General features: G+C 38.1%; 1 protein-coding gene across 3 annotated transcripts in view; it reads right to left on the bottom strand.

The window, feature by feature from the left end:
* Nucleotides 1-6,412: 6,412 nt before the first annotated feature.
* Nucleotides 6,413-12,552, bottom strand: part of ABCD2 (ABC transporter family protein) — a 111,882-nt gene continuing 105,742 nt past the window's right edge. For all 3 annotated transcript variants that reach the window (XM_088891536.1, XM_088891537.1, XM_088891535.1), the window contains one exon: nt 6,413-7,084. In XM_088891536.1, coding sequence (XP_088747662.1) covers nt 6,893-7,084 — 192 coding nt within the window. In that variant the 3' untranslated portion in view covers nt 6,413-6,892. The remainder of the gene's footprint in view (nt 7,085-12,552) is intronic.

Raw genomic sequence — 12,552 nt, 5'->3', positions numbered from 1 at the left:
TGCTTTTTTGGATATATTATTGTTGAGTATCCAATACCATGCCCCATAAAAAACCGTTGGTTTTTGTAGTATATTAAATCCTAAGTGATATTCTCCTATACAACACTCTATGGGGGCATTCTTTTTTGGAAATTTGAGAGGGGGAAAGTTGGTCAATGGGATTTTGATTCCCATTGACCAAGAATCCTATGTTCTTTTTTTAGATATATGTGGGGATTAGGGAAAGTTTATTTTTCCAGGTCTCTTAGGTGGATAAATAACTTTCCCACCTAAAAGAAAGATTACCAACACTTGAATGAGACCAAAATACCCCTTTTAATAATAGATTTTAATGGCTAAAATGATCATTGCCCTGTTTATATAGGAAATAAAAGAACATGGGTAAATACATTTACATGTATAAGTTATATATATACCCATGCATCTACTCTGATTATTCTATGGGAAATATCCTTAACCTCGCTCTAATTATTTGCTAAAAATCAGGCCATATATGACAGTGAAAAAAGAGTCAAATTGAGGAAATTAAAAAATAAATGATAGTGCATGAAGCGAGCGCATGCAAGCTCAGCTAAGATGAACAAGCAAAGCTAGCATAAATGAGGAAAACTGAAAAACAAAAAGTTGCTTAATTGATCTTAATTAACATGGGCTACAAGGGTGTATTATTGCTGAAAAACTACTTTTGGTTTTGCTATACAAATCCAAATCCATGCTGACAAGGGCTCTCTTTCAATTTCACAGCTGCTAGCAATGTTTTTAAAGGATGATAGTTGATAATTAACGAGAGATATTAGAAGAAAATCGAATGAAGAGATTAATGACTGAAGAATTTGAAATTAATTGGAATGCATGGGTGAACACAGAGTTGATGAGTAACTTGTGTGCAAGTTGGCAGTTTCTAAACTGAAATCTAGATTTAGGTATTAAGAAACATTTGAATATTGTTAAACGGATCGAACGCAGTGAAGAAGATTCGTGCAATACAGAGTTGAATGATGAAATATTTTATGATGCAAAGTAACACGAGGGTTTGAAGTGTTCTGCTTGAGCAAGGGTGTCTGCGTACGTAGCTGAACTGAACATGAATTCTTATTGTTGATGTACGTGGTTGGTGACGCCCTGGCCAAGCACATTCTCCGATACGTTTAATTTCCTAATAAATTAAAGTAGACTCTTTGCAAAATACTACGTATGATTACTGCAAGTAAAACAAAACTGCTGCAAGCACAGGAATAATTAAAACTTGTTAAACCAGTATCTGTGAGTGAATGCTGGGGAATGTCGGTTTATGAGGCGAATCACAGCTGTTAACTTGTAAGAGCTAGCACTTAATTACGTATTTCTCTTTTCTTTATACGAATATATAATGAAGCTAATTAATGGATATATCGTCAATCCAAATTCTGTTCAATTTGCAAGTAGTGCTAACGTCTCTGTTCCGTGATAAAACCGCCATTTGACGCCATGGATTGATTGATATTTATATGTCATATCAACTATTTATCTTATAGAGAAAAATGTGTAAGACGACGATAGAAGACCCTCGTTTATATATCATTAGTCTCTTCTATGTATAGGCTTTAATTGGTGAGAGAAGGTAACCACGTCGCATTAGTTGACTGTCTATATGTTTATGTCATTGAAAAACAGAGCACCATGACCAGGCCAGTAGTACTCTATTTCAATGGATAAATATAAATCCAGATCAAATTAACGTAAATATGAGGTGGCAGCTACCAGCTAGCTAGCTTTCTTCCAACCGTGTCGTCCGTGTTCTGCTGCTCTAGGACGAATAGTCATCGGTCAAACTTGTATGATGCACTCCAGAATTTAAATTACAAGAAACCCACCGACGAGTCGATTGGGTCTGTTTCGTCCACCTTTGAATTCTTTTATTGTTAATTCATTCGGGAGTCATGTACGCACGTGGTGTTTGTTGGTGAGGTGTCTGATGATACGATGCCTTGTCATTAACACCTGATCAAATGATATGATCGTATGCAGATGAAGAAGAAGAATGAAGAATGAAGGGAAAGTCCCTAACAATAACAATGACTTGGTAAATGAATCATGTGTGTTTGGTTTAATAATTAATTATAAACAATGCCTACGCATGCAGAGAGGGGGAGAGTGGGAGAAATGACCATGTCAGGGCTCTCGTACAAGAGAATGAGTTGGACAGGCTAACCATACCATATCTAACCCTACAAAACTTGACGCTTCATACTTTTGTAGGCAAGCCATGTGGAGTGATACTGGTTTTGGCATTAGCTTTGTACTGAAACAAACATAAGTTTTCCTGCTCCTGCTCTTTCTTTTTTTCTTTTTGTATTGTGTGGCCCATGATAAGTGGGGATCTCCGACCAACATAACATGTTCCAATCCCTTACCAACAAGATCTCACACCGTACATCTCATTCTTTGATGGGATTGGGTAAGAGATCCCAACTATTCCACACCAGGCAAAATCTATTGAGATAAGTTGGTTAATCAGGTAATTGACTGATTTTTTATAATGTAATTATGGGTTTCACAGGAAACGAATTTTCCAGAGAGAATAATCAGTTGCCGGGTAATTCATATTTTCCAGGAGCGTGGATTTATTTAATTTCCTGAGAACCATTTGCCTAAGAAAACACATACACTACCAAGGTGCAGAAAACATGAAGAAAGCCATCTTATTGAAGTAAAAGTTTGAAGAGACTAAGCGAAAAGAGTATAAAGGAGATGGTAATAATAATACTGCTTAAAGGAGCAAAGACCAAGATAATAATTAGTCATGTGTGGAGTCAGAGCGGGGGATTGAAGATTGATGGTATTGCATTTTTAAGCACCAGTGGCTCTGTTAATTTTCTTATTCTAATTTGAGTCATAATCCTGTTAAATCCCAATCCACACAGTGATGTTGAAATTTGATGTTTGCTTTTCCTTAATTTATTTGTCATTCCTTTTCTGATGGAGGTGGAGAGAGAGAGAGATTATTCTTATGGGGATTTGATGGCGATGGAGTTTATAGTTACTGTTATTGTGCTTGAGTCTGTGATAGCCATGTGAGTTCCATATCAGCTGCCTGCACAAATGGGTCGTACGCCGACAAGAAACGTGGAGATGATAAAACCCCTACCTTTTATGATATTAAATACAATTTGGATTCTCCCCACCTAACACGACTAAAAATGAAGCAAAGAGAGGGAGAGAGGGTCCTTCATGATGCTATTTATCATGTTATGTGAAGAAAACTAGCCCACACTATCCTCATGAGTGATGGTTTGAGGTAGTATTTAAATCATGGTAGTTTTGGAAGTTGGGGTGCTATTAATTAAGCATTGAAATCCCTGTGTTGATTGGACTTTCTTATAATTTTTTTTTTCTTTACGTAGAAACTTGGGAATGATATAGGGGGCCGGACTTTCTCATATATTTTTGGTCAAGTGGCATTTGTTTTTTCTTTTGAAAAACAAAACCATAGTTAGAAAAACAAAATCATATACACCCCAGTTAACTCCTAGCTAGTATGTTAATAAGATTGGGATCCGCCATCAGATAGGTGATACTACTGATACATATTTGATGGTGGTCCAGACTCCAGATAATTTATACATGTTTTACCCAAAGAAAGAAAAGAAAAGAAAAATCATTTATATACATGGAGCAGATTGCAGTTATATATTCTGAGGGTACCCCTCATATATAGCAGCCAGGCTCCTTACCTTGCTGGTTTATATTTGGTAGTAGAAAGGCTTGAAGCAAAGGTTAGGTATGGTAATATAATAGTCTAAGGTGATCATGTACCATAGTCAAGCAACTCTACATTTTTTTCAAAATTTTACCAAATAAATAAATGAATTATATTAAACGCAAGAGGGGTACAATTGGTCAGATCCTTGGGGCTAAATCTTGTCTGGTAAATCTTCCAGCAGGGACCACAATTTGGACATCTTTATTGAAAGGAACGTGCACCTCTGTGGTGTCCCTCTCCTCTGTGTCTGGGTTTTGGTGGTTGGGAGGGAGGGAGGTCGAGTAGGGTCCGTTTTCAAAATTAGTCCTTATTATAGGCTAGTCAGTCGACTGGTTTTCCAGCCGAGTCAAATGTTGAATTCTTGGCTGTTGGCTAGCTCCCATTCAATTGGCTGATCAGTTTTGTTGTTTTATTTGAATTTTGGAACACTCAAAACCGAGCGAGTCCATCAATCTTTATGCTTATTCAAATGGAAATAAAGAAAACAAAGGAAGAAACATTAAGCCCTATGACAAATTCCTTGAAAAGTTACAAAAGAAAAAAAAAAAGAACTCGGACAAATACAAAGTACAGTTAGGTGCAAAATTTTGTTAAAGAAACAAATGCTTCTCTTTTGGTGGGCTCATTGGACCGACCATCCTAAATGAATACCGTTCAATTCTGCATATGTTACAAAACTTAACAGACCCTAGTGAACACACTCCCAGCAGAATCCATCAGAACAATATAATTCAGGTCCCACGAGAAGTTTGACATCCTGGTCTCTCCATACAGGGTGGTGACCATCGTTCGCCAGCCAATTTGCAGATTGATCTCCTTCCCTGTGTATGAAAGTACCTAATGTGGACGATGTAGCATGACACAAACATTGAAGAGCTTGAATTGTAATTTTTGAATCTCCTTTGTTGGTAAACTGTTGAAGAACGAACCTAGCTGGATTGCTAATCTTTGGCCTTCAACAGCGGCCCACATCATGATGAGCACACAGGACCCATGCTGGTGGTCCTAAGTATAGCACATTTATCATTTCTGTCTATGGAACCAAAAGCAGCTTTGGCCATTTGGTCTCACTGCCTAAGATGCAAATGAATATACTCTACCATTTACAAGTTGGGAACTATTATGAGTTTCTGAGGTGGGGGGATGCCTCGATCAGAGGTAAGAGGCTTTGGCAGATCGAAGTCTCGAACTACCCCGTCCCTACTCGCATGTCCAAATTAACAAAGGTAACCTGGACACATAAATTGATCAAATCTTAACTTTGAACTTTTGGCTTCCTAAAGGTCCTAAACTGGGGGAGCTTTTGCACATTTCTCACCCCCCCGCACAAACGACCAATAATAGAAGGATAATGAAAATCTCCAGACTGTTGGATTCAATTTGGATTCGACAAATCAATGGCTTAATAACTCATTGATGACCCCAAATGCTGATCGGTCATGGATTGGAGAGTTGGGAGCATTCCAATTCTTGATCAGTCACTGCTGATTTAATACCATATCAAAGTCCGGGAGTAAGCAAAGTATTTGATCAAGAACACTAAAAATTGAAATATCATATCAAATAATCTAAGCTGGACTTGCCAGGAGAAAATATGAAACTTGATTTACACCTTAGGTTTAGTTTGGAAGGAGTACAAATATAAATATGTACAGTACAAATAGATATTAAACAATATAAAATACCAAGGTTCAAAGTATCAACATGTATCGGCCGATATGTATCGTTCCGGGACCCCTCCGATACACCCGTACAATGGGTGTATTGGGGGTCTGACCGGTTCAGGGGGTAGAGGAATCCTAAACCGACCCCCTGAAACGGTTTTGAAAAAAATAAAAAAAAAATAGGAAAAAAGGTATCGAAACACCCGATATGCCCCTACTGGCATATGGATATTTTGAACCTTGCAAAATACAAGAATTTGCACTCTACATACTTGTATTTGTACTCCTTCCAAACTGAGCCTTAACAATAACAACACAACAGAAATACCGAGCTCCATTGTCCTAAAGAAAATGGTTACACTATCTTTTGCTGATATACTAAATTCTCGAGTGATGTCTTCTCTCATATGAACACCATGTCTGTTGTTAAAATAGTCCAGCCTGTTGGTATGAATCAATCTGCAAAGTCTTTTGATCGGGTCCCACTTGTCATTAACAAACGTCCATGAATGTCTAAACGTCTTGGTGAAAAAGCCTTATTAGCTCATTGTGAAAGTGAATTCATCTATTGTTCGTTTCAATAATCCGGATCAGATAATTTGTAATTAGTGGCGTGCAACCTATGTCCTGGTACGTACATCTGAACTATTTCATTGACATAAATGCGTAAATCTACAATGGGAAGTTTGGAATCTGCTAAAAGGGATTTTAGGACTAAATCCAGTAGATGATAAAATAAGGGAGATTGGTTTTTAACAATTTGATCAACTATGGCAAAGACAATAACAGAATGAACAAGGATTTTCAGGACAAGCCCTGAAAATACAGTAAGGGAATTGTTCTATTGAGAACACACAAAAATACCAGAACAGGATTCTTTTAGACAAGACCAGATGGTTAAATATTTATTCATGATTACAATGAAGTTAAAAAGTAATCATAATATCTATGGTAGGAAAAAAAGACTTAAAACGACATGCATCAGTCAGGATTATCAATTATGTAGTAGGAAAATGGTTAAAGAACCAACCTTCATTTGCACACCCTTGTAGGAAGATCTTGGTTTTTACCAAGTAAACAGGCTAATAAAATATTCCTGTCAAGACTTCTAATTGTGCTCAAATGGTTTTTGAAGTAGCATAATGTTTTCGCAATTGTCTACGAAATGAAACTCTAGTATTTTATCTACATCTTGAAGAAGCATTGCATGTCTTACATATTCAAGCCTAGTCCATCTTCAAGATCTAAAATAAAGCAATGGAAAATATTGTGATATACATCAAAGAATCGACCTAAATCACAGTATGATAGAAAGATGGCAAATCATATGAGCTATTGGATCAGAAGTTGCATCCTATGTGCATAAGGAGTAAACCAAATTGAGCAGTACAGTTGTTATCCTGCCATTTGATTCCCATTAAGAATAGTTCATTAGGGCATATGAGCCATCTCTCTCTAGTAAATGGTACAACCTTTCCTGAAATGGCTACAATATTAGTTTAGCTGCATTATTTGTAGTGTCCTGGTTGATGGTTTTAAGGTGCCAGTTAGGTAGGCTACTGTCAGAATCTATTGTGGATATGTGCAAGATCTTGTTGTGGTAATCAAGGAGAGTCCTTCGATGGCCAATACTGATATATGTTATGCCTGCAGCTTCAATCAGTTTGTATAGATGAGCCTGTAAAAAGCAGTACAAAATATCAAGCAGCAAGCTATTTAATACGAGTTAATTAATACCAATTGAACGCTTGAACAAAGTACAGTGCTATCATATGCAGTAAAAGGTAATAAAATGAAATGATCCATAAATTGAAATTGGTAAAAAAAACCCATCCTTATCTTATGTTTGGCAGAAGACCTCAGTTTCTGACAATGGTGTTCCTATATGACAAAGATTTGCACTAATAAAGGCTTAGAAATTCTGTAGAGATCCTCGATAGAGAGGAAATTTATTGATGGGAAACATATTAGGGATACATCATACAAAGAGACATGAAAAATAAGTTTATCTCTGTCTTATGGGCCTAATGAGCTTTTTTTGGACTATTAGAACTGCACTGGTTTATTTTTTCATTCTTTATTAACATTTACAGCTTCTGTATGAACAAGGGTGTTCTGGTCGTTTTCTTCATTCTGGACAGACACAAGTAATATGTAGGCCAACACCTCATTTTCTTCTCCCTTCAAATTTCTCCCTTCTACTATTGTTATTCTCTCTCTCTCTCTCTCTTATGATCAGTAACGGTAATTTCATTAAGAAAATTAAGATGAGAAATAGCACAGAATCTGAGTAGCCTTGGCTACCCCACTAGTCTTTAAACTTTTCCACCTATTAAACTTTTGCTTACAACTGAGCCCCAAAACAAAGTTCCCTGTTAAACCCTTGTTTTGCTAGCTGATCTGCAAAACCATTTGCTGCTCTTGTTGTCCACTGAAATAATAACTGCATGTACTTGGTTATGTGATTAAGCTTCTTGGATTCATTTCTGAACCAGGGAGTCTTTCCATTCTGCTTTAGCCAGCTTATGATTACTTTGAGTCGCCCTCTACAACCAGCTTTCTCACTCCTAATTCCACAGCTTTTTGAATCCCAAACACCACTGCTTTTAGTTCAGCTGTAGTGGAGTCTCCCCATCCAATAGGGCCCAAAAACAGCCCCACCACATTCCCCTTGTCATTTCTTATTACCCCTCCAATTCCAGACATAACCAGGTTGCCAAAGCTGCTCCCATCAAAGTTTAATTTGAGGAAACCAGATTCAGGGGGTCCCAATTTCTTAAGACCTTTTTTGCCAATGACAAGGATGCTACTGTCCTCCAATTCCTGATTATATCATCTGTAGTAAAATCTGAGAATAATCCCAAAAATTTTACCCATGAGGTCACTTTTATCATAATCCCTTCTATCAGCATTTCCTCGCATCTTTTCTCCTCTTCAAAAATTCTCAGATTTCTCTCCTCCCATAGCACTCGAAGTATTGCTGCCCATGTGCATCTCCACAGAGTTCTGCTTCTTCTTTTTGGCCATCTGAAAGTGGAGTCAAACAGCCTTTCCAAGCTCACCAGGGTATCCCACCTGCATCCAAAGAGAGAAAAGAACCATTCCCAAATGCAGCTAGCAACAGGACAGGAGACAAAAATATGAAGAGCAGTTTCACCATTTGACTCACACAACCAACACTTATTGGGTGAAAGGCACCATCCAGGCCTCTTCCTCTGCATCAGGTCGCAGGTGTTAATTGCACCATGGTAGACCTCCCAACAGAAAGCACCCACTTTGGGGGGAATAGGGTGACACCAGACTTCTCGGACTGGGAAGTGTACCCCAGGTTGAGTAGGAGAGATCAGGGTTTTAAAAAAGGACGTACAGCTGAAAATTATTCAAACTGGTACCAAAGCTTCACTTGGTGTAGCTTTTGTTGCCATATTGTGATAATCAAGCAGCAATCAATATTGCCCATAACCTAGTACAACATGATAGACATAAAATTAAAGTTGATTGACACTTCATTAGGGCTGATCATAGGCTGGGCCCAGGCCGGGCTTAACACCAATTATAAGGGCTTTAAGGTAGGCCCGGGCCCGACCCAGCTTGCACCCTGGGCCTAGATTGCAAGCCCAAGACCTACCCTACACAGGACCAGGCCAAGCTTACGGGCTTTCCAGGCCTAACGAGTAAAGACTTTAAGTCCATGAAACCAAATAATCAAAATTAATTTATTTAAAATTTTAAATTAAATAATATGTAAATGTAATACATACAAAAAATTACACAAGCCAAAGTTAAAATTGAGCTTGGCTAGGCTTTAGGCCTATGGCACAAAAAACAAGGCATGAGCCTCATTTAATTGTTAGACTTGAATTGGCTTGGGTTACCTATCCTTTAATGGAGGAAGCAGTGATTTAAAAGGTGCGCTTAAGGCGTGTAGGCAAGGCACATTTTAGGGTATGCGCCTCGCCTGGTGCGCCTAGGCATGCACCTTATACCTCAGCCCAGGCATGTGCCCTTTTAATGCTTTTTTTTAGCCTAATGGCTGGGCTGGAGGCATGTGCCCTTTTAATGCTTTTTTTTTTAGCCTAATGGCTGGGCTGGAGGCTCCGCCCCTGGACCCCCAACCACGCCCCCTAAGACAAGCCCAAACAACTCCACGTTAGGGTCTTAAATTCTTATTTCTCACATAAAAAATAATGCTTTTATAACTTTAGTTGCCTTTTAAGAAGATATTTTATTGGAATGAATGAATGAACAACACTAGCAAATAGGGGGTTCTCCTCTGCTTCGATGAGCAAGCGGAATAAGAATTTAAGACCTTAACATGGACTTGTTTGGGCTTGCCTCGAAGGGCATGGTACAAAAGTGACTCATAGAATCAAGAATCCAATATGTTTTACATCACATTAGCTACTTAAAGTAATGCAATAAGAATCAAGAATGCAATATGTTTGCTTTTATTTTTAAATTTTCATTTGAATACGCTTTACATGTTATGTTTATGTATTTTAAGTTTAGATAATAGGTTTTTTAAAACATTTATTTTAAAATTTAAGTTTACATTTTTTATTATATTATGCTTAATACTATTTTGATTTTTTGGCATTTTTTGAATTTTTTGACATTTTTTATTTCTTAGCATTTTTTTTTGTATTTTTGCGCCTTGCTTCAAAAAGGTGTGGGCCTCGCCTTGCGCCTTGCACCTCAAGAGAAAATTGGCCCTTGCACTTTTAAAACACTAAGAGGAAGGCAAGGCCTTCATTCTCATTCTTGAGCAATGTGGGACTTGGAACAACACTAAATAATTAGTGCAACCATTGAGCGTTTTTCCAAGTCCCACATTGTTTAGGGAATGAAAATGACGCCTTTGCCTTCACCTATGCCGGGCTTGAAGTATTAGGCCCAAGCCCGGCCTTATATTTTTCGGGCTTAATGGGGGCCCAGGCCCGGACTGGGCTATACACAAAAATTTGGGCCCAAGCTCGGAAATTTGCAGGCTGGATCGGGCCGCGTTTCTGGCCCGAGCCAAGAATGATCACCTACACTTCATATGAGAGAGTCTTAGTAGGAGACTCTGGCCATGTTCATTCTTGGCCCGAGCCAAGAATGATCCCAAGCCTGGGTTTTTGGCTCTATTGGACTTATTTTGGACTATTAGTATTAGACTGGTTTATTTTATTTTCATTTTTTATTGATATTTATAGTTGCTCTATGACCAGGGTTATTCTAGTCATGCTCATTCTCGACTGATGCCTGTATAAGTAATATAGAAGCTGCCACCTCATACTTTTTGCTTTCTTCAAATTTCTCTCTTCTATCGTTCTCTTTATTCTCTTCTTATTTTCTTCTCTAATCTGAGTCACGACATCAGAAAATTGTTGAGGCAAGAAGGTGGACAAAAGAACTAATTAAACGGAATTATACCTACATTATTTACTAATTGAATAGAGGCCTTGTATCTGTTGTACATTTTCCATATGTATATATTTATCCTCTTTGACTTTTGATCTTGTCAAAAATTAACATGTACCTCGTTATTGAAATAAGAAGGAACTCACAAGATGCCAAGAAAAAGGATACACACATCAAGAGAACTTACTAGTTTCTGTACAATATTGAAGCAATGCATGTATTAATCCTATTATAATTTGGCCTGCCTTTGAGTTCTGTTAGTCTGATAACAGCCAAGAAGAGAGAAGAAGAAAGAAGAAAGAAAGAGAGAGAGAAAGGAGAAGAAAAGGAGAGAAGAAAAGTCTCGTTCAAATTAGGGAAAAGATCCCTTCTCCCATTCGGCCAGACATGTTTTATATTACTAACATAATGGAAAAGACACGTGCCCTTATTTAAGTGAGGGACACTAGTTCTAATATAATATTACAGATCAGCAACCTCAATATAAGTATAAAGACAGAAATACCCCTACACTAACACTCCCCTTCAAGCTGGTGAGTATATATCATATAATCCCAGCTTGTTACATATGCAGTCCATTCTTCCCCGACTCAACCCTTTTGTAAATAAGTCTGCCCACTAGTTCCCTGTGTTAACATATGCAGTGTCTATCACTCCATTCAGCACCTTCTCTCTCACAAAGTGACAGTCAACCTCTATGTGCTTGGTTCTTTCATGAAACACCGGATTAGAAGAAATATGAACTGCAGCCTGATTGTCACAATAAAGCTTCATTGGAGTGTTAATATTGTATCCTATCTCCTGTATAAGGTTCCTTAGCCACACTAATTCACAAACAGTATGTGCCCATAGCTCTATATTCTGCCTCTGCACTGCTTCTCACCATGACTGTCTGCTTCTTACTTTTTCATGTCACCAGATTACTCCCAAGAAAAGTGCAATAGCCTGTGGTAGACCTCCTATCAGACATAGAACCGGCCCAGTCAGCATCAGTATACCCTTCAATTTCAAGTTAAACACCACTTTTGTATATCAAACCATGACCAGGGGCCCCTTTTAAATACCTCACAATTCTTAGAACCACATCCCAATGAGTAACCAGAGGTTTCTGCATGAATTGACTTACCACACTAACCGCAAATGAAATATCTAGCCGAGTAATGGTTAGGTAGTTCAGTTTACCTACAAGTCGCCGGTATCTGCCAGGGTCTTCAAACACTTCACCCATATCACTACTCAACCTAGTATTTGTTTCCATAGGTGTTTCATTTGGTTTAGCACCTAACAAACCTATTTCCTCCAGCAAATCAAGCAATATTTCAATTTCCATGCTTAGATCTTGCTACTTCTATCCCCAAGAAATATTTCAATTTACCAAGGTCCTTTGTTTGAAAATGTTCTTGTAGAAAAGTCTTCAACCTATCAATACCCATTTTATCATTCCCGGTAATAACAATATCATCTACATACACCACCAATAGGATTTTTCCTGCCTAAGAGTCATGATTGAAGACGGAATGATCAACTTGGCACTGTTTCATACCAAACTTCTTTACCACCTCACTGAACCTACCAAACCATGCTCGAGGAGACTGTTTAAACCCATATATAGCCTTCTTTAGTCTGGATACCTTACCATCCTCCCCCTGAGCAACAAACCCCGGTGGTTGTTCCATGTAGACCTCTTCGAGCAAATCACCATGCAAAAAAACATTCTTGATATCAAGCTGATAGAGGGGCCAA

This window comes from Nelumbo nucifera, chromosome 7, assembly GCF_055504915.1.
Source record: "Nelumbo nucifera cultivar China Antique chromosome 7, China Antique-T2T, whole genome shotgun sequence".
NCBI lineage: Eukaryota > Viridiplantae > Streptophyta > Magnoliopsida > Proteales > Nelumbonaceae > Nelumbo > Nelumbo nucifera.
The sequence above is the reverse complement of the archived record's forward strand: the minus strand, read 5'-3'. Positions and strand labels throughout refer to the sequence as shown.